The sequence below is a fragment of the Centropristis striata genome, chromosome 15 (assembly GCF_030273125.1).
Source record: "Centropristis striata isolate RG_2023a ecotype Rhode Island chromosome 15, C.striata_1.0, whole genome shotgun sequence".
NCBI lineage: Eukaryota > Metazoa > Chordata > Actinopteri > Perciformes > Serranidae > Centropristis > Centropristis striata.
In genome coordinates, this window is record NC_081531.1 from 8933527 (window position 1) to 8959258 (window position 25732).

General features: G+C 38.8%; 2 protein-coding genes across 3 annotated transcripts; one reads left to right on the forward strand and one right to left on the reverse strand.

Annotated features, from left to right (window-relative positions):
- The first annotated feature begins 951 nt into the window (after nt 1-951).
- On the forward strand, nt 952-20220 carry ankfy1 (ankyrin repeat and FYVE domain containing 1). Its single transcript, XM_059352113.1, has 25 exons — nt 952-977; nt 3696-3903; nt 4732-4850; nt 5361-5496; nt 5649-5772; nt 6384-6533; nt 6627-6792; nt 7537-7741; nt 7847-7915; nt 8776-8978; nt 9098-9195; nt 9931-10132; nt 10231-10329; nt 10435-10588; nt 11531-11699; nt 12282-12400; nt 12644-12800; nt 13217-13417; nt 13515-13691; nt 13801-13948; nt 15041-15131; nt 15988-16112; nt 16206-16352; nt 17052-17142; nt 18547-20220. Exons 1-25 carry the CDS (start codon nt 968-970, stop codon nt 18677-18679), a joined length of 3501 nt encoding a protein of 1166 aa, XP_059208096.1. The 5' UTR covers nt 952-967; the 3' UTR covers nt 18680-20220.
- LOC131986978 (neuferricin) lies at nt 20134-25728 on the reverse strand. 2 transcript variants are annotated; one of them, XM_059352121.1, is made up of 4 exons: nt 25506-25728; nt 23306-23446; nt 21676-21862; nt 20134-20502 (listed from the first exon to the last, which is right to left on the reverse strand). In XM_059352121.1, exons 1-4 carry the CDS (start codon nt 25630-25632, stop codon nt 20328-20330), a joined length of 630 nt encoding a protein of 209 aa, XP_059208104.1. In that variant the 5' UTR covers nt 25633-25728; the 3' UTR covers nt 20134-20327. The 2 variants fall into 2 exon arrangements, with proteins under 2 accessions (XP_059208104.1, XP_059208102.1); XM_059352119.1 differs by having other exon boundaries at nt 20135-20502; nt 24737-25647.
- Between the last annotated feature and the right edge of the window lie 4 nt (nt 25729-25732).

The window sequence follows — 25732 nt, forward strand, 5'->3', positions numbered from 1 at the left end:
TCACCTGTTATCTTGATCTTGTCGGGTTCCAAAAGGCATGCACAGAACTGCTTTTATCTAATTTATTTCAAGGTATCTAGAATGTGCCATAGATCAGACCATGAGTATACCCAGTTCAGCAGCTTGATTTTTACAATGAAGTCATACATACTACAGTAGATCTTAATATGAGTGTCGGATAAAGAGCATGTGCATCTTTTCTTGTGTAATTCAAAATGTCTATCTATTGTTATTGAAGCGTTATGGTGACGGGGACTTGCATTATATCTGCTCTTACTATAGCAATGCGCCAAGCAAATTTTTAGACTATTAATCCAAGAGGCAGGAGTTTAGCAGCAGGAGCACCTGAAGGCACCATCATTTGACAACTGGCAATTTACACGTAATGTTAAATACTGCACTGCTTTAAGTCGGGAACTCTGTAAATCTTGTCAGTATGGACTACCCTCCTTATTCTCATGCTCACACTGCAAAAAAGCGGTGTCTAAAAACAAGATAAAACCACTAAATCTGAGGGAAATTATTTTGCTGTACGGACAGATAATTTCACTTGACAATATTTCTTAAAATAAGATTATTAAATCTGAAAATAAGCATGTTGAACCCTTAAAATTAAAATAAATTAACTCTTAAAACAATTGCAGTGCACAATGAAACTATAAAATACTGTATGAGTTGACACCATGTTTTTTTATTTTATATAAATAGAGACATTTCCTTAAATTAACCCCTTTTACCTCGTACTATAGAAAATCATTATATTGTCGATCAAACCGTAAGTGTAAAATTTAAAAACTCGAAAATTTAAAATAAGAAAAATAAGTGTAAGAAGAAAAGTAATGGTCATGTGAATGTGATAAACTATCAACAAGATGTTTTGAGAGGCACTTGAACGCACCACCGCTGCCTACTATGTGGCTCTCCGTCATATCGCGATAGAGAGCACCAGGAGCTAACGCTGAGCAACATGGCGGAAGGTATGAGATTGGTTTTTTGACTGTTTGGTACACTCCCTGTTATCATCGTATGCTCGTTGAGCCGCTGGCTTGGATCAACTAGTGTCTCGGCAGCTTTAATAAACCGTGCATTTTCTCTGGTTGGAAATCTAAAGCACTGCGACACTTGTCTTGTCACACTCAGCTTTCTCAGCAGTGAGAAAGAAAGCTCTGTCGGTAGCTCTCGTTGATGTTGCTAGCTGCATTTTATACTGACGAATGAGCCGAACCGGAGATGTTTCTGGGTTGGACCGCTCAGAGGAATTCTTGTTTAGTAGACTAATGGTTCGCTACGTCAGAAAAACTATTATGTGAACATACATAATGATAATAATTGCGGCTAATATTACTAGCAGTCCGTGGCCTAGAGGTTAGGAATCAGGCTTGTAACTGGAGAGTCGCTGGTTCGAATCCCGGTACTGACAGGTCTAGGACGGTCTACGGCACTGTTGCTCATGTGCCCTTGAGCAAGGCACCTAATCCCCCACATCCACAGCTCCCCGGGCGCAGCAATGTGCTGCCCACTGCTCCTTGCATGGTGTGTTCACTTGTGTGTAAAATAAGGATGGGTTAAATGCAGAGGTTGAATTTCCCCATTGTGGGATTAATAAAGTACTCTTCTTCTTCTTCTTCTTCTTCTTCTTCTTCTATTACGGTTTAGCTAAATGTCAACGTCATGTATCGCATCAAACTGTATACATTATCTAGCTAGCTAACGTTATCATTTCAGCAACAGTTAATCCTCCAGTAACTGTCGCTCTGTCGTTTCAAGGAGATATACTTTTTTTCCCCTACACATCTTTTTTTTAAATTATCAGTTGCGTGAAATGGAGGGTAAATACGGGACAGGAGACTTCACAGGACAGGGTAGCTGTCACTCCCTGGAAGGTGTCTGCACCACCTGGCAGTGCCATGACTAAGGGCACCACCTATATTTGGCCTAGGCATCAGGGAATTCCTCCTTAAGGGAAATCTACTTACCAACTTAAATCCAGAGAACAAACACTCCAGTCTGTGGTGTAAGGGTTGTGTATGGAGCTGTCCCATTGCTACTGAGCAGAAAGAATATTTGTCTGATAAATGCTAAATGAGCCTTCCCTTAAATGGAAAAGCTACATGAAAATGTGAAAGCCAATATTATTCTTCAATATTTCCCCAGCAATACCTGTATTCTGTTGCAAGTTGCATATTGTGATATTCTCTTGGTGCATTATATTTGCAAACCATTAGAGCCATGGCTTATACACAAAGTCAGAAGGAGACCATTGCCACCAGCCCTGACCAAATGGAGTACATTTCATTGCAGTTTTACTTGGGGTGCATTATTTGAGATGGTGAGGAATTGTGGTTTATACAGTTTTCTTTGGAGGAACTTTCCAAAGCTGCAGGTTGCTCTGCAAAAGTTGCTCTGCAAATGCATGAGTGGTGTCTGCTAAATCCTGCAAAAGTAAGATGGATGTTACTACAGTATAAGTATGTGTCCAGTATGTGTCCAGTGGCTGGTCAGTTGGCCTCAAGCTGTTACTCCTCCATACCGCCCTTCCTGTGTTGAGCTGATCAGGTGGTTTTCAGAATCACCCCCCCTTCTGTTCCTCATGATCAGTAGCTGTGCCAGTAACGGTTTACGAGGGAGGACAAAGTAACGTGCCGTCTCAGCATTCTTTCCTCACTAAAACTTTACTGGGTTAAAGGAAGGAAATGGGCCTCAGTGAAACTCTGTGGACCCAAGGCTGAGGCATGAAAGTGTGTCGTAACACAAAGATCTGTCGAAAATGTGTTTCATTAAGAGGAAGAGGGAAAAGCTTTGGATTCTGACAGTTTGTTTTCAAGATTTTGAAAACTGGCATCATGTTATTCTTCCATCCTGAAAATCTTCTTTGCAACAAAAGTGTCATGGAAAAGTGTTACAAGAAAATGGCCAGCATCATCAACCACCAGATCCTTTTGAACAAAATATGCACTTTTGGAAAATATAAAGTGTGAAATAAATCACAAACACTAGCTACTGTATACTGTAAGCATTATAGTTTGGACTAGGGATGCACGATATTATCGGCGCGTTATCGGTATCGGCCAATATTGGCGTGAAAATGAACTATCGGACATCGGCCGATATAATAAAGTGATTAAATAATGGGGTGCACATCACCTCTCTGTTGCACCTTGTTTGTAGCTCATATAATTGTGCAGTGTAGTCTGAGCCCACCTATTTATTTATGTTCTGATTAGGGACTGAAGCTGCTAATATTTTTTGTACTTTTTGTGATTTTTGTTTGCACAGTGCAGATTGAGTCGTCACATATTGGGCTCCTGTTTTAAGTTAAATTTGAATTTAAGCAGCAGTCTGTAAGGTACATGTAGTTTTATTCAATTTGGGTTTAATTGCTGTACAGTTGCACTTTTCACATGTTCCCAGTGAACACAGGTTATGTTTACTTATTATGTCAATTGGGAAACTGGCCAAATTTGCCCTGATTGTGGGTATTACTTGTGTGGGGAAAAAGTATCGGTATCGGTAATCTGCTAAATAAGTTGTAAAAAATCAGCATATCGGACATCGGCAAAAAATCCAATATCGTGCACCCCAGTTTGGACTACAGCTTTAAAAGATCCAGCCTGTGTTCAGAAATGTGTCTTTCTAACCTATTTTCTGTATCCCTGCATCTTGTTTTGTCCTCTGTCTTGCTTGATGTGGGGCAGAGGAGGTGGCCAAGCTGCAGAAGCACCTGGCCCTGCTCAGGCAGGAGTATGTGAAGATGCAGCAGAAGCTGGCCGACACAGAGAGGCGCTGTGCCGTGCTCGCTGCTCAGACCTCTGTCCAGGGCACCCCCAGCCCTGCAGCTGCAGACACCTTCATTAGCCGTCTGCTGGACATCGTGGCCGACCTCTATCAGCAGGAACAGTACAGGTGAGGGCCATGGATGGAATGGATGGGTATGAGTTTTGTTTGATGTTTTCATCATCCAGCAGTCCTGCAAGAAGTGTTTGTGAGGGTTTTCTAGTAGTAGGGGTGCACCGATTTCCTTAATTTTGCGGGATCGGCGATCGGTCGATTCTTTTACGTCAAACAAATCATATCTAGCGATCTTATCTTCCTCCGCAAAGGTCTGAAGGTGCGTCTGCACATACGCATACTTCTGCATGACTGTTGCATGTATGTTGTACTATAACCAAACCAAATACTCAGGACACTATTTATGGTTGCAGTTCTTTTGTTAGTTTGTCCTGTAAATAGTTGCTATTCTTTTTAAGTTCAATATTTAATTAACTACCTCAGACATTGTGATTTCCTTTATTTGTTAAAGAAAAATACTGCTGCGTTATTGTTTTTCAATAAAATAAGAGTCAAACATTGAAGGTGTATGCTGTGAGTTCTGAAAAAAACGGTATGGGCCGAATCGGCAGGTCAGGCTTTTTAAAAATCGGTGATCGGCCAGAAAATTGCAATCGGTGCACCCCTAGTATGTAGTTGTGTGTCTGTTTTAGTGCGTGTTGAGTGATAAAACCTGCCTATATTGTAACATTTTGCAGTTGATGATCTTATCACATAACATTATGAAAATCTTTAACTGTTTAACATGTTTTAAGTGCTGTTGAATGTTCACAACATATTATGATCATGTTCTAGAACTTCAACTGTTAATGTTATTTGTTTCTCTTGTTAGTTTCCATGTTATCGCAGAGCTAGGATACTTGTTGTATACGTTTCTCACACCTTAATGTGCTGGTTTTGCAGTGATCTGAAAGTGAAAGTCGCAGGGGAGAGTCTCAGTGCCCATAAGTTTGTTTTGGCTGCTCGGAGTGATGTCTGGAGTCTGGCTAACCTGGCCTCCACCGACGAACTGGACCTATCTGGTGAGTGAGCAGCCTGGTGTGACGTCACTGTTTTTAAGGCATATTTAAATCCTAAAGAAATTGTTTACCTACTAACCCCTTGTCAGCCAGCATGTTTATGGGTTAAAGGATGTTCATGACTGAATATTTATTTTGGAATGGGCCATGCAGACTGTCAAAGTCCAGTATTTGGACAGGCTTTTGCTCTGTGTAGGTCTTGGCCCTCTGGCCTATTTCCCAGTGAGATAAATGTGAGCAAATGACAGCTTGAGAAATGTACCTTAAAGCCTGTTTTGGTATTTTAAAATAAAGGAAAAAAGTAATAGTAGTTATATAGTAGTAGTAGTAGTAGTAGTAGTAGTAGTAGTAGTATAGTAGTTATTTAACATTTTTTAATTATTTATCCAGATTGATTTGGTTTACATCCAGATTTTGCAGAGACTGAAAATATACTTTTTCATTTCTCAGAATAACAAGTTAGCAGTAGATGTTTCTTTTTAAATTTCTGACTCTGATATGATGGATTTCCAGATTGCAAACCTGAGGTTGCCATGGCAATGTTGCGCTGGGCATACACAGATGAGTTGGAGCTCACTGAGGATGATGCCTTTCTCATTGAACTGATGAAGCTGGCCAACCGCTTCCAGCTTCAGCTGCTCCGAGAGAGGTCAGCAAGTCATATTTACTGTTTTTTTTTTTTTTTTTGCAGTCCACAATTAAACTTTAGCTGTTTCTAGTGGCAGCTTTACGGTTACATTTTACAGAGCAACATGTGTTCATAAATGACCCAAAAATCCATTTGTTTCTGTGCTGGGACAGGTGTGAAAAAGGGGTGATGTCCTCGGTGAATGTCAGGAACTGCATTCGCTTCTATCAAACAGCTGAGGAGCTAAATGCCGCCACCCTGATGAACTACTGTGGGGAGATCATAGCTAGTCACTGGGTGAGCCTTCAGTTTTAACACAGTGTTTGTACATGGCCAACACAGTAACTCAGGGTGTGTTTGTCTGCATGCGTGTGCATACATGTGTGGGAAGGATTTTTTTTTTTTTTTTTTTCAGCTGCGCACTAAAAATGATGCTTTACCAAACCAGTTTTCTATTACCTGTCTGGGGTTTTCATCCGTCCTGAGGCATTAGAAACTTTTTCAGTATACCGCTTCTGATTCATTTTGAACCTCCTGTGTGTCTCTGTGTGTTGATCTCCTCACATTAACTCATGTCCATTGACAGATCAGTGTTCTGTTACCTCACCCGTGTAAGGCATCTCACCAGTTACGACACAATAAATCCAGAGAGGCCACAGCTCGGCTGTTGTCAAGGTTATCTTTATGACTTCGGTGTAGGAATTAACTATCACCATCTGACACCTCAGTCTCAAGATGGATAACAGCTATTAACGAGAGGAAGGAATAAGCTGAAGATCCTCTTAACATTATTTTTAGGTTTCTATCTAAAGGAAATGGACTGACATTTGTTGACTTTTTCCATCATGGGCCAGTTCTGATGTTTTACACTGACACTTTGTTGTGTTTCATTGCTTTTGTTTTGTTAGGATGATCTGAGGAAAGAAGACTTCAGCACCATGAGCGCCCAGTTACTGTACAAGATGATCAAGTCTAAAACAGAGTTTCCTCTCCACAAAGCCATCAAAGTTGAACGAGAAGATGTGGTCTTTCTCTATCTCATCGAGATGGACTCGCAGGTTTGTACTCAGCATGGTAGAATACATGTTTTCCATTATGCTATAAACAGGTTATATGTTTTTGTTTTTGATGTTGTTATCTCTCGTTTTCAGCTACCTGGCAAGCTGAACGAACTGGACAACAACGGTGACCTGGCACTAGACCTGGCCCTCGCTCGTAAATTGGAAAGTATTGCCACCACTCTGGTTAACAACAAAGCGGATGTGGACATGGTGGACCAGAGTGGCTGGAGCCTCCTGCATAAGGCCATCCAAAGAGGTGCATGGGAGTCATTATTTCTTTTCTTAATGGATTCTTACTGACAGCAGCATTTGTCAAAGATGATTATTTTGAGGATGGTCAGAAATGTGAAAATCTGACAATAAATCCTGTTCTTACAGTGTCTGGCTTTGATAAATATAATATTGGTGATATATACATATATATATATATATATATATATATATATATATATATATATATATATATATATATACATATATATATATAATTTTTTTTTTTGGGGGGGGATTCGGAGTGTTAAATAAATTCTTTATTTAACACCTTAAACATTGTACAGGCTTGGTTACAGTGTGAACAGTAGCTTTTGGAAAAATGATTAGACCACCCTTTGTCTTCAATTTCTTGTTAATTTTTAATGCCTGGTGCAACTAAAGGTACATTTGTTTGGGCAAATGTAATGATAACTAGTAATACAAAAAGTTTAATTCAAGAGCTGATATCTAGCCTTTTTCCATGGTTTCCTTGATATTAACCAAAATCATTATCAAGAAAACCATGGAAACTGGCTAGATATCAGCTCTTAAATTAAACTCTTATGAGCTATTTTTGTTGTTGTCATTATAATTGTCCAAACAAATGTACCGTTAGTTGTACCAGGCATTAAAATTAACAAGAAATTGAAGAAAGCAAGGGTGGTTTAATAATTATTCCCATGACTGTACATCTATCCTAGCAGAAATTCTTCTTCATGATTTTTAATCACTCTTCCTCCTCTTCCAGGTGATGAATTTGCCTCCATCTTCCTGATTCGCCACTCTGCTCAGGTGAACGCAGCCACAGTGGGAGCAGTGGAAACCCCGCTTCACCTGGTCTGTTCTTTCAGCCCCAAGAAACACTCTGCTGAAGTGATGAGTGGCATGGCACGGATCGCGGAGGCTCTGCTAAAGACTGGAGCCAACCCAAACATGCAGAACAGCAAGGGCAGGTAGGTTACTGAGCTCTTGGTTTATGAGCTTTATTGGATTAAAAAGGTGGCCAACTACTGTGTAATGTATGAAGGTGTTTCAGCTTTGTCTTCTGTTGTTTTTAGAACTCCGCTGCATGAAGCTGTGGCGTCAGGGAATGAACCGGTGTTCAACCAGCTACTGCAGTGCAAACAGTGAGTTACATTCTGATGGAATTAGTGAGTTTGGTTCTGACATGGAGAGTCACACACACACACACACACACATGCTTGGTGAACTCATGAGATCCCCATAGCTAGCTAGTTAAATAAAATGAATATTTTTATTTCCCTTTGAATTGTTTTTTCATACTGAAAAAATAATATATGTAATATTTTAAAAAATACCATACCCTATACATCAATACAATACCCTACCATCAATACATGATGGTAGGGCTGGGCGATATATCGATATAAAAGATATATTGATATATTTTTAAATGTGATATGGAATTGGACCAAATCTCATATATTGATATAGTTAATTTTTTTTCTTTTCTTTATATATAAATGCTGCCCTTCCTAGGGTTTGTCATATTTAGTTCTTTTGTAATGTTCGTTATTTTTTCCCATATAAATATTTTTTACTGAAAAAGATTGGCCTATTTTGTTTTATAGGCTATTTTTATTTAAGATATTTTTTATTTAAATATGCACTTCATGGAGCTTTGATTTTTTTTTTTTTTAAACGTACTCCTGTCCTACAGTATTTAGTTCACTTAAATAAATGGTTTCAATAAAACTACTTGTGACATGTCATATTTGACTTTGACTGAACATTTGATCTCACTTTGCGATAAAAATATCTGCATAAATATATTGTATATCGATATTCAGCCTAAATATATCGGGATATGACTTTTGGTCCATATTGCCCAGCCCCTTTTTTTGAAAGAATTTTAATTAAAACATTGTCATGAGCCCTATTTTAGGCACCAGTATTTAGAGACATGGGACCGTGGTTATCATTGACCTCTTATTCTGTGTGTAACCTAATGTGTCCTTCTTGTTAGGCTCGACCTGGAACTCAAGGACCATGAGGGCAGCACAGCTCTGTGGCTGGCCCTGCAGTATATCACCATGTCTTCAGACCCCTCAGTCAACCCGTTTGAGGATGATGCACCAGTGGTGAACGGCACCTCGTTTGACGAGAATAGTTTTGCAGCCCAGCTCATCCAGAGAGGAAGCAACCCTGATGCACCTGACACTACCACAGGTGCTGCTCACTGTCCTCACGTCACAGTCATTTCTTTAATGGAATGATGCCTGTGTCTTTCAACACATTTTGAAACGACTCATTTTCATCTTCATCTCCCTTTGTTTTATCTCTTGTAGAAAACTGTCTCATGCAGAGAGCAGCTCGGGCAGGGAATGAGGCAGCGGCTCTTTTTCTTGCCTCTCACGGAGCAAAGGTCAACCATGTCAACAAATGGGTGTGTATGAACTTTAGGCTACATACAAGGCAAACAATTACATTCTTTTGGCAGAGCAACATATTTGATGAAAATCTTTTTTTTTTGTCTGATTTATCTCTATGTATTATTTTTATATGTTGAATATATGTTTAGTAGTTTTCAGTAGATTGTAAGTGCAACATAAATGATCTTATTTATTTTTTATCACATTTATTCTTACTTTTTATATTATTTATTTAAATGTATACGTATCTGTACATGTGATTTATTTTATTTACCTCTTTTTTTTTCTTTTTTTTTTTTACTTTTTCTAAAATTTGTTTTCCACTAGAAAGACAAGTTCAATAAATGCAAGATTTTTTCTTCTGTTTGATGATCTAATCCTAATATTGACCAAAAATAATTGTGGTCATGAATTTTTCCATTATCAAGCAGCCTGTGCAATCAGTGTAACTTATCAAAGGTTAGAACACATTCAAGGATTTACTTTTGGCACATGTTTGTGAACTCAGAGTTAACATTCTCTAGATCAGGGCTTTAAACTGGTCCATGAAAGGGCCAGTGTGGCTGCAGGTTTGGCACCAGTGTACAAGTTACATCAGTCATTAATCACATTCCGAGGCTTTTTAATTTTGTGTTTGCAGACCTTAAAAAGTAATAAGTAATTTATACCTTATCCTTAAATCATAAGATGTAGATGTTATTTTTTGTGCCATGAATAAAGACAGGCTCAATCCTTTCACCTTTGTTCAGGGTGAGAGCCCGCTTCATACTGCGTGTCGCTGCGGCCTGGCGAGCCTGACAGCAGAGCTGCTCCAGCAGGGGGCCAACCCCAACCTGCAGACCCAGAAGACTCTGCCTGACGACACCATGGATGTGGCCATGCAGACGCCCCTCCACATGGCCATCGCTCACAACCACCCAGATGTGGTCTCTGTCATCCTCGAGCAAAAAGGTCAGCATTTATACATTGAGGTGCCTGTAAATAATCTTAAAATATGGCAGGCGTGTTAACATCCTGAACTGGATCCACTCATCCCTCTCTTATTGCAGCCAATGCACTTCATGCCACCAACAACTTCCAGATCATTCCAGACTTTAGTCTCAAGGACTCTATGGACCAGACAGTGCTGGGCTTGGCCCTCTGGACAGGTACACTGCACCACACCTCCACGGGGGAGTTGTTAGCTCTTTGTTACAGGGCCGCATGGTGATCCATGTATGTGATGTATAACACGTACGTTCTGTCTCTGTCAGGCATGCACACCATAGCAGCTCAGCTGCTGGGCTCAGGGGCTTCGATCAATGACACTATGTCCAACGGACAAACCCTGCTGCACATGGCCATCCAAAGACAGGACAGCAAGAGTGCCCTCTTCCTGCTGGAGCATCAGGCAGACATCAATGTTAGGTAAAGCCTGGGTTATATTGTACTAGTGCACTGCCCGTAGGAAGTATGTATTCGTATAGTGGGAAATTAAGTCGATTTTTCAATTATGGCCAAATGAGGTTGTGTGTGATAGCACATTACGCAGTATGCTGCTCTAAAAGTACATTAACATGAACCCAATTAGCTGATATAATATATTGCATGTAAGTATCTCCTATCAAATGATTATGGGCATTATGCTAAGCAACATGAATGTCATCCCTGAATTACATAGTAATGCAACATATGAAGTGAATGAAGCTAAATCTCCGCTTAGCATGCTAATCGTCAATAACAGAATTTGCACATTACATGCAGACCACTACAACGTCTGCAACTCCATAAAACACTTACTTTTCATAAGGTACCACACCATCCAGCACATACACAATGAACATTGATATTCGCTGGAAACTATTAGAATATTATTGGAAAATTGAACCTTGTAGCGCACTTTAAAACTCTGATAGATAGTCAGGGTGTAAATCCAGAGTGAATTGTGTTACTGACCAGGTGTAGGCCTATCACACAATGGGGCGGAGCTCCCCTAAAAGGCATCAGATCGGAAATGATTGTTTTGAGCATTTTATACCTTATTATTAGTTAGCCGACAGTAGATCAATATGACAAGAAATGAAGGGGGTGAGAAGATTAGTATTAATCTTGTAATAACATTGTGTCCATAGTATATAGTAATAGTATCCTTTATATCTTCTGCCATTTTTCTGTTATTTAAACTAGGTTTTGGGGGAAATGGTTAATTTAACATAATGTGGCATACATTAGTACCATTGATAGAGAGAATTCATTTCAGACATTATTCAAGCAATGTCCCAGGATCCAGGTAGAAATTTTGAGAGGGGGGGGGGTTTAAATGATTCTAGTCTTCTGTATGTAATGTCTAATTTTCTTCTCCACTACCAGGACTCAGGAGGGACAAACAGCACTACAGTTGGCCATCAGTAACCAGCTGCCACTAGTGGTGGATGCCATTTGCACAAGAGGAGCTGATATGTCTGTGGTGGATGATAAAGGGGACCCTCCACTGTGGCTGGCTCTGGAGAACGGCCTGGAAGATATTGCATCCACGCTGGTGAGATAAAATCCCTACGCAGCCAGTTTAGACATGATGGTTACTTCCAACTTCCTCATTGGCACACTGCCAGTTATTAACTGTTACAAAACTTGATTCAAGATCAAATTAAACTGGAGGAAATTTAAACAAAACCTTGATGAGCTTCAGGCTTAAATGCAGATGTTCTTGTTTGCACCACACATCCCCAGTCTCTCTCAGGTTTGGATGTGTCTGGAATCAAAATGGCTTATATACTGACTGACTGTACAATTTCCAACATGTTAATTATATTTGGATTTAAAAAAAAAACTTGTTCACTGGTATGTCTCCCCGCTAGAGAAAAATATCCATTATAACGAGCTTTGATCTTTGCACAAAAGGAAATTATTTGTGGTTAAACAAAGCTAATTGTGCTATGAACTATTATTGTTATTCTTTTTTTTTAAATTATTATTATTATTTAGAGCTTCACCAAAGCTAATGCAGGCCTGTATTCACATCTGTAGCTTTAAAGCCTTGTTCTAGGCTGAATATATGTTATATAAATATATAGATATTTGGTTTGGAAACTTTTGACTGAGTGCTGTTTGTTCCGCTTAGGTCCGCCATGGCTGTGATGCAACTTCTTGGAGCACAGGGCCCTCTGGCTGCCAACAGACCCTCCTGCACAGAGCTGTGGATGAGAACAATGAGGTCTCTGCTTGCTTCCTCATCCGCAGGTCTGACAATCTCCTTACCATTATGCTTAGTGAAACCTTATCCTAGTCGTATATGCACAGAATTTCCTAAATTGTGAATCTTTGCGAAATGGGCGATCGTTAGCGTAATAAAACTTCACTATTAACACAGTTTGCCAATTCAAATATGGTTCAGATAAAGATATAATTAATCTGGAAGTATGAAGTTATTGAAATGGATGAAGCTTGCTATCTTAACTTACTGTCTACCTCATGTGTGTCCAGTGGTTGTGACGTGAACAGCTGCAGAAAGCCAGGTCCAAACGGAGAAGGAGATGAAGAAGCCCGAGATGGACAAACGCCCCTCCACCTGGCGAGCAGCTGGGGACTGGAGGAGGTGGTGCAGTGCCTTCTAGAGTTCGGAGCCAATGTTAATGCACAGGTCAGTCCGGTCACATCAGCAGATCCATTTTGTCTGATAAGCAGCGTTTAGTTTTTATGCACCAAATCTCTGGAACAAGCTCTCAGAGAACTTGAGGTCTGCTGCAACTCTCAGCTCTTTTAAATCAAGTCTGAAGACTTTTCTGTTTCCATTTTAACCTGTAATTTTTATTCATTCGCTTTTAAATGTTTTATTCATTCACTTATTTTTTATTTTTTATTTTTTTATTTGCTTTTAAATGTCTTCTAATTTGTTTTATGTATTTTAATCTTGCCCCTGTAAAGCACTTTGAATGACCCTGTGTCCGAATTGTGCTATATAAATAAACTTGCCTTGCCTTGATACTACTTGCAGTTTCCAGCTCGGGAGACTATATGAGTTATATGTTGAATTCTCTGTCCGTCCATCTCTGGCAGGATGCAGAGGGCAGGTCTCCCATCCACGCTGCCATCAGCAACCAGCACAACGTCATTATACAGCTCCTCATTTCACATCCAGACATTCGTCTCAATATTCGCGACCGTCAAGGAATGACGCCCTTCGCCTGTGCCATGACGCACAAGAACAATAAAGCAGCAGAGGCGATCCTCAAGAGGGAGCCGGGTGCAGCTGAGCAGGTAGCGCTGACAGAAATAAATCACTTTGTGTCACTGTGGCGCCTGAAAGACTATAGTATTAATCTCACCTCACCTCAAACTTCTTTTTTTTGTTTAGGTGGACAACAAAGGGCGTAATTTTCTCCATGTGGCTGTGCAAAATTCTGACATCGAAAGTGTCCTGTTCCTCATCAGTGTCCAAGCTAATGTCAACTCCAGGGTTCAGGATGCAGCCAAACTCACCCCTCTCCACCTGGCTGTCCAGGCTGGATCTGAGATCATTGTCCGCAATCTGGTAAAAAAAAAAAAAGCATTTATTCTGCAATAATTATACATTCCAATGCATTTGTTAGTGAAAGAGCGGTGTTGTTGATGTTTTTATTTTTGCATTTGTCTGCTTCCAGCTGCTTGCCGGAGCCAAAGTAAATGAGCTGACCAAACACAGGCAGACAGCACTACATTTGGCTGCCCAGCAGGACCTGGCCACTATTTGTTCTGTGTTGATAGAGAATGGAGTAGACTTTGCTGCTGAGGATGAGAATGGCAATAATGGTACCTTACATTCTATATTACCATGCTTTTTTTTCTCTTCACAATCTGGGATGCTCATACATTACATGCCACACTACAACATCTGCAACTCAATAAAACACTTACTTTTCATAAGGTATGCACACCATCCAGCACATACACATTGAACATTGATATTAGCTGGAAACTATTAGAATATTATTGGAAAATCGAACCTTGTAGCGCACTTTAAAACTCCTAAAGATAGGTAGGCTAAATAGACTTACAGATGAGATGAGTCAGGGTGGAAATCCAGAGTGAATTGTGTTACTGACCAGGTGTAGGCCTATCACACAATGGGGCGGAGCTCCACTAAAAGGCGTCCGATCAGAAACAGTGGAATGTCGCAACACGTCCTACGTAATGAATGGTATTTTGAAAAATGAATTCAAAAATCTTCAAAATCGAGGATGCACACCTTCGTGCCATATGCAAGCCACATACGGAATCTGATGTTAGTCTGACTAACGGTCAGCGAGATATGCCCTAGACACACACACACACACACACACAGACGTTTCTTGCTTTTATAGATAGATAGGCACTCAGTCAGATTACGAATCAAACTGACCTTCACCAAACTGAACAGTAGAGATATCAGTTGTTTGCCAAGTGGGTTGCCTTCCAAATATCAGTATTCAATATTGAGGAACTGTCCATCTTAATTATCTGACCCAGATAACAGCTGTCATATTATGGTGCAGTGACTCATCAGGGGACCTGTGGTACAGCTGTTTAGAAAAGAATAGAATATCATTATTTGTCATTATGCAATGCATAATGAAATTATGTGCAATACTCAGTGCAGGAGTATACAAATATGTACTATGTAAAAACACATTTAAAGCTCACCATGCAGACATAGTATTAGTGTAGAATAGTATTTTTCATGACTGCCTGTGATGGAGGGTCCTTTCTGTGGGTGTTGCATTTTACTTCACACTAAAGATTTTCATTGTTCAGCTGTATTGATTGTAGATTGATATTTTCCTAGAATGTTCTTCAAGATAATTGATTATTCCAGTTTTCTTTCAATAATCTCTTATTGTTTGTCTGTCCGTCTTTTCTCCCCAGCTCTGCACCTGGCTGTGATGCAGGGCCGCCTTAACAATGTCAGAACCCTTCTCACAGAGTCCAACATCGATGCTGAGGCCTTCAATCTCAGGTACTCTCACAGTTAACAAATGGTCAAACATTTACAGGTACATCTCAAAAAATTTGAATATCGTGAAAAAGTTCAATATTTTTTGTAAATTATTTCAGAAAGTGAAACTCGTATATTATATAGATTAATTTACACATAGAGTGAAATATTTCAAGCCTGTATTTCTTGTAATTTTGATGATTCTGGCTTAGAGATAATGAAAACCCAAAACTCAGTGTCTCAGAAAATTAGAATATTACATAAGATCAATAAGAAAATGGGTATTTTAAACACAAATGTCAAGCTTCTTCAGGTCATCTGATGTCTCTCACCTTCCTCTTGACAACAGCCCATAGACTCCTATGGGGTTCAGGTCAGCCCAGTTTGCTGGCCAGTCCAGCCCAGTAACACCATGGTCATTGAAGCAGCTTTTGGTACCTTTGCCAGTGTGGGCAGGTGCCAAGTCCTGCTGGAAAATGAAACCAGCATCTCCAATATTGAACTTTTTCACAATATTCTTATTTTCTGAGACACTGAGTTTTGTGTTTTCATTATCTCTAAGCCTGAATCATCAAAATTACAAGAAAAACAGGTTTGAAATATTTCACTCTACAAAGCTATACAATGTATGAGTTTCACTTTCTGAAATGATTGACAAAAAATATTGAACTTTTTCATGATATTCTATTTTTTTTAAATGTACCTGTATGTAATTGCAGCAGCAACATCAGCATCATGGAATGCAGAAAATTTGATTGAAAAAAACGACAAATATTAGAAATGTAGAAAGTGTAAGCTTTGTAAACACAACTGTCAACCATTTTTAGATTATAATGCCAACTTGTCTGTCTCCATTCTTCTTCTTATCTCTGCTTAGGGGTCAGTCACCAATGCATGTACTAGGCCATTATGGGAAAGAGAACGCTGCCGCCATTTTTGAGTTGTTCCTGGAGTGTATGCCTGAATACCCTCTGGACAAACCAGATAATGAGGGGAACACAGGTACTGAAGCTTACTTAATTGTTATGTTGTAAACGATGTACAAAGAAGATTGTAATATATCATGCAATGACTGTGACCTGTATTTTATTGCAGTCCTCCTCCTGGCCTATATGAAGGGAAATGCAAACCTGTGCCGTGCCATTGTGAGGGCCGGGGCTCGACTGGGCATCAACAATAATCAGGGCATTAACATTTTCAACTACCAAGTCGCAACCAAACAGTTGCTCTTCCGCCTTTTAGGTAAGTTTTCACACTGCATCATCTATCAGGTATTCATCATAGTATTAAAACACACCCACCCTAATTAACCCTCTGGACTTCACAACCCACCAGCAGGTTTGAAAGACATGTTTCTTCCAGAAAAGCATGAAAATTACACCATGTATCAAAGCCATAAACTGTAAAAAAACAAAACAAAAAAAAAACAGAAACTATTGTTGAGTTTTTAAATTTTAGTCCTTCATGAATCATGTGTGACAAATGCTTCAGTCAGGATAATAATCAAATCTAATGTTAAAAATGGTGATAAAATGACCCATATCAATTTTTTAGCTAAGAAGCTTGCTAAGCTAACTACTTAGCTAACTTCTTGGCTAAGTAGTTAGCTTAGCAAGCTACTTAGCCAAATAGTTAGCTATGTAATAATACAAAAACTTTTTTTTTCTTCAGAAAAACAAAATGGAAATACTGATCTGTTGTTATCAAAAACAAGATAACTAAAGAATACTTGGAATATTCAATCATAAAATAAGTTGATATCAAAAGATGGAGCACAGAAACACACAGCAAGCATTAAATAACATGGGAAATGAATGCGGGTAATTTAGGACCCATGTTGTGCATTAGAAGGCTGGTCAATATGTTGTGCATCAAAGGGTTAAATGACAAACTCTGATACAATGTTGTTGACTCATGTTGATTTTTCCCCCGTTTGTTTAGATATGCTGTCCAAAGAGCCCCCTTGGTGTGATGGGTCCAACTGTTATGAATGTGTTGCCAAGTTTGGTGTTACAACACGGAAACATCACTGGTAAGCAGGAGAGCTTTTTTAAATGTACACGAGGGCTCAAAAGTTTGGGGTCACCCAAAAAATGTCTGTGTTGTTTTTCATGAAACAAACTGTTTTATTCATGAAATAAGTTACAAAATGAATCAAAAATATAGTGAAGATATTGACAAGGGCAGAAAAAGTGTTTTTAACCTGTACAGATTTCTATAAAATCCTACAAAACTCTATAAAATCCTATAAACGTGGATTAACACAATTTGCCACTGGAACACAGGAGTCATGGTTACTGACTATATAAATTAGAAATTTCCTAAGAAAATCAGCCGTTTCCAGCTTTAACAGTCAATACCACATTAACAATGTCTTCACTGTATGTCTGTTATTATCTTTAGTTTAAAATTGAGCTTTTCTTTCAAAAATAAGGACATTTCTATGTGACCCCAAACTTTTGAGCGGTAGTGTATACATTTACAATAAAAATCATATCGTCACCCTGTTAAAATAATCGCCTAACTAATTTTTTCAAGTTTACTTTTTATTTTGAAGGTGTCTACATAAGAGTCACACGAGCCTGTCAGAAACATGACATGATAAGTATAATGAGCATTAATGTTACTTCAAAGTGTCATTAATGTTCATGACACATCCCATGTCGTGCTTTAGAGTAAAGTGTTACTAATATTAGTGTCAACAATAAAACACTGATTAACTAAACTGATAACTAAACAATCTCCCTCTAGCTCTTTACTGGGTTCTTATCTGATGCCTATGAATGTGGCAAAGAAGTGATGATGTTAAAGGGGTAAAATCACATAATCTGATCATCTGAGGATTTAGGCAATTTTACCATAGGTGGCCGGCGTCATGAGGAGATGATTTAGGAAAAAAAATAAATTTTGACAAAAGAAAAGACTTAGGCGATTATTTTAACCCTTAATAGGGCACTCGTTAAAATACTTGCAAATTCCAAATTTCAACCCTAGAGAATATTGGAGGATATTACATACAGCCAGAATGTGTAAAAAAAACATATGAAAATAATATTTTGAGAAAAAAGTTTACTAGATTAAAGTGGCAAATCTACGAGAAAAAATTGTGCAGATTTATGAGATTTAAAGTGGTGAATCTGCAAGAAAAAAGATGTTTTTTCCCACTTTTTTCTCATAAATCTGCAATTTTTTTCGCACAGATTTGCCACTTTAAATCTCTTAAATCTGCTACTTTTTTTTCTTGTAGAATTGCCAGTTTGATCTAATAAATTTGCAACTTTTTTCTTGAAATATTACCTGAACTTACCAAATAGAGTTCTTTGCCTGATAATGGGTTAACAGTGTGACGATATATACTTTTTTTTTTAAAAGTCACCTATGTTTTAATTTTGTCCCAAACTGTATGATTAACGATGTGTCTCCTCTTTGCTTCCAGCCGCCACTGTGGGCGCCTGTTGTGCCACAAGTGCTCTATAAAGGAGATACCCATCATCAAGTTTGACTTGAACAAGCCGGTGAGGGTGTGTGACATCTGCTTTGATGTACTAACTCTGGGTGGGGTGTCGTAATGCAGCGGCCTGGATATGGTCCATCCTCTGACACAGGCCACGCCAGGCCCAACTTGGCACAGTTATTCAGGCACACCAGGAGAAGGGACATCAGTAGCAGGACATACTAACATGAGATTCCCGGACAATTATGGACCATCATCTTTATACTATTTCAGTCTATGAAAAACTATTAATGTTCTAGAGGGACGTTTCAGATAGAAAGTGAAACATTGTCTGTTTGTTTCTGTTTTGATCAAAGTATCTTTAACGTGGATATCGGCAGATCTCCAGCTCGACGATAGCTGGACTCTGTTTGTTAAATGGTTTCCCAAACTCAATGATTATTAGCTGTTATCATCACAAACAAGACATTTCAATTCAATGATGCGCATTTAAATCAAATTACCTTTTGGAGGTGGGGGTTTTTGTTCCATTGTTTTGTTGGGATATTTCACCGTCAGCAGCCTTTTTATGCTATGTGACCTGCCCAAAGACCAAAACTTGAGGCTAAAAAAAATTAATATCTACATTTATATGAGTAGAGTAAAACTGTAAAAAATGCCACTAGATCACTAAATCTCCAAGGACCGAACTATCAGCATGTTTTCATCTTTCACTCTTCTGTCACCCCAATTTTGTTTTGACTGGATAAAGTGGGACAGTCAAGGTGGATTTAAAGGGAAAGCAACTCAACTTGCATTTTAAATGGGCATCATTTCTAAATAAGATCTAATATAGTTGGATCTGGTTTGATTAAGAATTATAGCATTGACATTGTATTACTTTACTTTTCAAGATGAATGATGGTGCAACTGGACAAGCATAATTCTTCATAAAACAGTTCCATGATTCCTCCATAGTCTATCATGTGTCTGCATCAGCCAAATTAAATGAAACGCTTACTTTTTATAATGGCAAGTTGAAAAAAATGTGACCTGAGAAAGCTGATTTTCTCATAAGGAACATAAATGTGGGCCCCGAAATTCTCTCAACAATCCTCCTCCTCAGTTACAGAAATGCCTATTATGCCTATGCATGTCATTTAATTTGTAGCCTTCACATGCCATCATCATAATCATAAATCATATTTCAAAATCAGTCACCAAATGATAACATTCCATTTTTTTATCTGCCATGAGGTTGTCGTAGTCCCCACAATGTTGCCTCAAGTCAAGTTGTTGTCTTGACCCATCACAGTTAACGCTTCTTGATTTCTAAGCCTAACAGGTGCACTTTATCAAGATCACAACATTTCCGATCATTGGGGAGAATGTGGAGTTGTGGGACGGCCAAGTAGTGGGGCCTCTTTAAGTATTGTTAAATTGTACAGATAAATGTGTGATATTTTTGACCACTACAACTGTTTTGTACTTAAATGCAGTTTGTGCTTGTCATTGTGACAAACCTAAATCTTGCCTCTGTTAATCTTTTATGCACATTGTTTAATCTTTTATGCACATTATATTGTATCTGTATGCTCAGATATCTAGCCTGTCTCTTCCTGGTGTATCCTTTTAGAGAAAGGGGGGACAACTTTACATAAAGGTCATCAAAAACCACTGCATTGACTTTTCTTCATTCTTGGTCTTTATTGTGAAAAAGTTAAACGTCCCTGAGTGTTGTGCTGCTAAAAAGCAGGCCATGCAGAAGTTCCATTGTCCAGAGGCTAGAAATCTTCCACAGAGCATGAGTCAGCATGTGAAGGGCAGCCGTCGTATTTGTGCATGTTGGGGTCATCATCTGCTGCAGAAGGGTCTTCAACACAGACACAACGAACGCCACTGGAGCCTGGAGAGAAGAGCTTCCGTGGGACGCCTGTCCAGCCTCTTTGCACTCCACCACTGGAGAGAGAAAAACAAATCGGTACAATAAGGAGCGAGCCCCGAGCCGTCACTTAAAGAGACATGTGGGTCAATGACGTGATCTGATCCAGTGTCAGTTGGTGTAACCAGTCATTTTTTTCCAATAAAAAGCTGATTATAAACAGGAAAATAAAGGTGAACTAAAATGACAAAAAACAGAATCCACATTTACATTGCAACACTATGGTATATAACAAATTTTACATAATTTGTCAAAACTTTGGAAAAAAATGGTTGTTTTTAGAATATGTTCTGCTCAATATTGGCAAAATGTGTAAATGTAGAAATACTGAAAAAAAATGTCATTTGATGTTTTTAAGAATGAAGAGAAAGTAATATGTATACTTAAATACAATGTAGGTGGATGAAGTATTTAATATTTATACATTTTTTGTGGTTACACCATTTGACATCTTGCCAACCCTTATTTGTCACTGACCCATGTAACAACCAGGAAGAGACTCACAATCATTGCAAAGGAACATGAAACAACTACAAAATACTACATAAAGATGTAATGCAATGTCGGAGACCACAAAGAGACGAACAGTGGCCATGAATAGGGGCAAAACAACCACAAAGACGCAACGCCACTACGAAGAGGCTAAACAACTACAGGTGCATCTCAATAAGTTAGAATATCATAGAAAAGTTTATGTCAGTAATTTAATTCAAAAAGTGGAAATAACGCATTATATAGGTCCATTACACACATAATGAAACATTTCCTGTCTTGATTGATTTAATTTCTTCTAATTATAATGATTATGGCTTACATTGAATGAAGACATAAAATCCGGTGTCTCAAAAAAAATGTGAATAATTCAAAAGACCAATTTTAAAAAGTATGTTTAATTTGGAAATGTTGGTCTGTATGTCCATCTATATGACTCAGTACTTGGTTGGGGCTATTTGACTTGAACTACTGGAAATGGACTTTTCCATCATATTCTAATGTATTGAGATGCACCTGTATAAAGTCAGTGTGTGCGTCAGGAGAAGAGCTGATTGGACCTTTTGCATGTCTGTTCCCAGGGGCCCATGGCCAGTGCTAGTGTAAGACATGCTTAATGAAAGGTTGGAATTACCTCATATTGCATTGAATGCCCTGTAGGCCTATTAATATTTGATTAAGCCTGAACTTTTCCATACCTCTTAGTGGAGCACCAGACTCTCCCTCCCCTGGCAGCGCTCCACTCTGAGTTGCATGCTGGGAAGCGTAGCATCTCGGCCTCAGACTGGGCCTTTATTCTCTGGCCCTCTGCTCGTGATGCTTCTACCTGCAACAGGGCCTCTGTAGGCTGCCCAGTCTCTGTATAGAACCGACCTGTTAACACACCTGAAATCCAACAAAGGTGAAAGCTGTTGGTTAGCTGAGTATGATGATGGATGCCCATTGATAATGAGAAATCAGGTGAAGGACCTTAGTCAGCAGTTGCAAAAACAACACATCAGTCATAAGCTATTTAAAAGTTAAAAATACTGTAGCTCTCCAGGCCTGTTTCATAAAGCCACTTTACCAAATACGCATGGCTTATTTTGGTTAGTCTGACTCATTTTCAGTCGATTTGGTTCCATAAACCCAAGTCATCATAGTCCAAGCTCAGTTACTATGGTAACTTATGCTAGGAACTATGCTAAATTTGTTTTATGGAACCATATCAACTGAAAATGAGTCAGCCTAACCAACAAATGTTTGGCTTTTTTTTGGTCTGTTGTTAAACTCGCTGATGGAACATTTTCATGTGGTAACTCAGCTTGTGATGGACGGGGAGAAACAAGAGCTTCACTAGCTCATACTGCATACTCTGGAGTTGTCCAACATTGGTAATACTGGCATATCTCACATTTTGGAAGGACCCGTTCACAGCTATTAATTTCTGGTGTAAAGCCCCCCTAATGTGGTATGGTAAAAGAGTCTAATAATATTTTAGCACATGATGAGGAATATTATGCAACACCCTCAATTAGAAAAAAACTGCCATAGCAGTAATGTCACAATCCACACTACATCTCAGACAATAACTTCTGCAAACATATTTAACATACAAGGACTACTGACTAGTGTCCCGAGGGACTGAAAACATTTTAAGAACTTATTTCTTCCCAAAACATTATGAGTTGTGAAAAAAAGTAATCTTAAGAAAAAAAAACTGGTCTGTTTAATTGTTTTTTCAACAGTGAGAAGGTAAAAATACATTAAATGCAATGAATAAAGCAATATACTTTACATTAAAATGATCTCAAACTAAAAGGGCATTGAGAACAATTGAAAAAGAACTAATAGGACATTTAAATATAATAATTAAAAAAGTGAAACAATTTATATAAAATAATTTTTAAAAAAAGCATCAACCCAGTTAGTACTGGCAGTGTCCATAGTGTGGTATTTTAAACCATGGCAAACATTTTATCTATCTATTCTATGTTATGTATTAAAACTGCATTGGTGGAATTGGGTGCTTTTGACCACTGTATAGGCCTATTAGTAAGCATTCATACCAACAAGAAACAGTGATATGGAGCTATTGGGAATAAATCAATTGACACAGTTGCAACATATTTAGATGAATATGATAAAATAAAGCACCTGTGAGATATGACAAAATTATACCTCTGGGTCTGCAGGTTCCCCAGTCTGTAGGGTGAAGGCAAATCCGAACTGAACCTGATCTTACATGATGTTTGGAGGGTACCTGTCAGCTACTTTTGTTCAGGAAGAAATGCATGTTTGTTTACCAAAAATACAAATTAAAAGAGTTGGGGCTGAACCATCACATACCTACAGCTTGGTAGTCCCTCTGATAGAAGGCCAGCCAGTCATAAAGGGCCACCACTTGCAGTGGGGAGAGACTGGACACATCATCAGTCAGGCCACTTTCTGTGAAGTCTCCAGTGATGAACGCCAGTGAGGCATCTTTGCCTGAAAATACATAAACACATAACAATATATTGGGATAATAATATATTAATATATAGCTGTATATGTGGCTGGAATTCATGTCCCTAATTTAGGTTTGGGGTGTTTACCAGCAACAGACAATATTTATAAGCCTTACACTTTATATAAAGTAAATATAAAGTCATAAAGTGTCTTACACTTTATGATTAAAAGATCTCTCTGTTTTTTTTTCTTCAAAAACAAGCTCACAGAGACGGGAGTGGATCTTTCCTTTATCTCCTGGATCACAGATTACCTGACAGGAAGGCCACAGTATGTCAGGTTGGGGAACTGTGTTTCTGGGACATTAATGAGCAGCACAGGGGCTCCACAAGGCACTGTTCTGGCACCATTCCTGTTCACACTGTACACAGGGGACTCCAAATACAACTCTGAGTCCTGCCACATCAAGAAGTACTCAGACGACACTGCTATTGTGGAGTGTATCAGGAATGGACAGGAATCTGAATAAAGGGATCTGATAAAAGCCTTCAGTGACTGGAGTCACAAGAACTATCTCCTACTGAACACCTCAAAGACCAAGGAAATGATCAGAGATTTCTCTACAAAAAGGGGCAGCCATCAGGCTGTCTCATTCTTCAAGAGCTAACAGACTAACTGAATTTCCTCTCTGGGATAAATTAAGTAATTTTGAATTTTAATTTAATTGAATTTGATGTGCCATAAATCTGCATTCTTTCGAATAGCCAGCAGGGGGCGACACCACTGGTTGCAAAAATAAGTCATATTGTATCAAGAAATCAAGTAATTTTGAATTTGAATTTAATTTATGATTTAAAGATCTCTCTGTGGTATAATATTGTGAGCGCTGGTGTAAAGATCAACAACATATGGCAAGGTTCATACACTTTTTGAGTGGTCAAATTCAAGCACTTTTCAAGGACTTTCAAGGTCCATTTTCAAGCTTTTCCAGGACCTTACAACGGTTCTAAGTTGCATGTTTTAGATGAGTATATGCTAAAAGGGGTAATTTCACTCAACCATACCGACAGCGATGGTATTACGCTTTTAACAACCAAAAGTACAGTTTACTAATCTCAATATTCAATTTATTATATTTTTCATTGAACATGTGATTATCTATAGTCAGATTGCGAGATAAACACAGTAATAATGTCAAGCATTTTCAAGCACTTTATCCAAAATCCAAGCACTTTTCAAACCTTGGAAATACAACATTAAAATTTAAGCATTTTCAAGGATTTCAAGCATGCAACCTTGTTGGGCACTGTAGTAGAAGAGTTGAATCACCTGCCATAAAGTGATAAGCACCACCAGGTCCATAGTGCTTGTGTCCCTTGTGCACATCAAACACTTGCCCCAGTAAGGCCAGGTAGAGGCCCTTGCTGCTTTCTTCCCCGTCGTACAGTGATAACTCACGGCTGCTCAGGAGCCGCACAGGGGGCCCCTGGTCGGATACTATCCCAAATGTAATGGACCACTCCCGAGGGATAAACAAAACTGCCAGAGCTAAAAACGCGACTAATACATAGCCGAGCATGCTGTTTGTTGAAATATGATGCTATTAGTGTAACTGTATCCCAAATGGGACTTATATCAAAATTTCACATTAACTACTCATATAAATTATCATGTTATGCTTCCAATTAATTAATTGATGTGAAATTAAAGTCTAATGTCTTATTTTCCAAGCCGTATATTCTGTATAAGGACGCTGTGCTGACTGTTTCCAAAATCGGACACTTTCATCTCCTCGCTGTAAAACAATAAAACAATGGAGGTTGCTGAGTTTTTCGGGGAAAATTGGATGTTTCTGGGTAAACCAACTAAATAACACCGTTATCAACACACCCGGACCGTACTTCTGTCCTTCACAATAAAATACAGTACAGTAAAAATGAAGATGTACTTTTAAGATCGTCGCCTGAGTGTCGCCCAGGCGTTCTTACTGCTTTCTCTCATCAGAATTACTTTCATACTGTAATTAGACTTGTAAATCTCCATGTACATATAGGACATTTCACACGCAGGTTGTTAAATATGTATAAATCAATTATACCTACACTGGTGGTGGGGATCTTATTCGAAATTACCGTGAAAACATCGGAAAGTGCGACATTGCAGAAGTGCCCGATTTGGGTTTGAGTAAAGAACGGTGTCCGATTAGGGATACGGTCTCTAAACATCACAATACATCTCTTCTAATTGTAAAACAGCGTGATATATATCCATGGCAATAGCAGGTGCTTCCGTGATGGGGAAACTGTATAAAGTACCACCGCGCAT

Excerpts from the sequence above, each read along its gene's own strand:
- LOC131986978 (XM_059352119.1), bottom strand. The coding sequence starts at position 24,986 with ATGCTCGGCTATGTATTAGTCGCGTTTTTAGCTCTGGCAGTTTTGTTT. Across the intron at positions 23,447-24,736 it reads TGCTTATCACTTTATGGCAG|GCAAAGATGCCTCACTGGCG; the intron begins GTGATTCAACTC and ends ATGTATTTTCAG. Across the intron at positions 21,863-23,305 it reads GAGGGACTACCAAGCTGTAG|GTGTGTTAACAGGTCGGTTC; the intron begins GTATGTGATGGT and ends GTTGGATTTCAG.
- ankfy1 (XM_059352113.1), top strand. Across the intron at positions 6,793-7,536 it reads GCATAAGGCCATCCAAAGAG|GTGATGAATTTGCCTCCATC; the intron begins GTGCATGGGAGT and ends CTCCTCTTCCAG. Across the intron at positions 11,700-12,281 it reads AAGATATTGCATCCACGCTG|GTCCGCCATGGCTGTGATGC; the intron begins GTGAGATAAAAT and ends TGTTCCGCTTAG.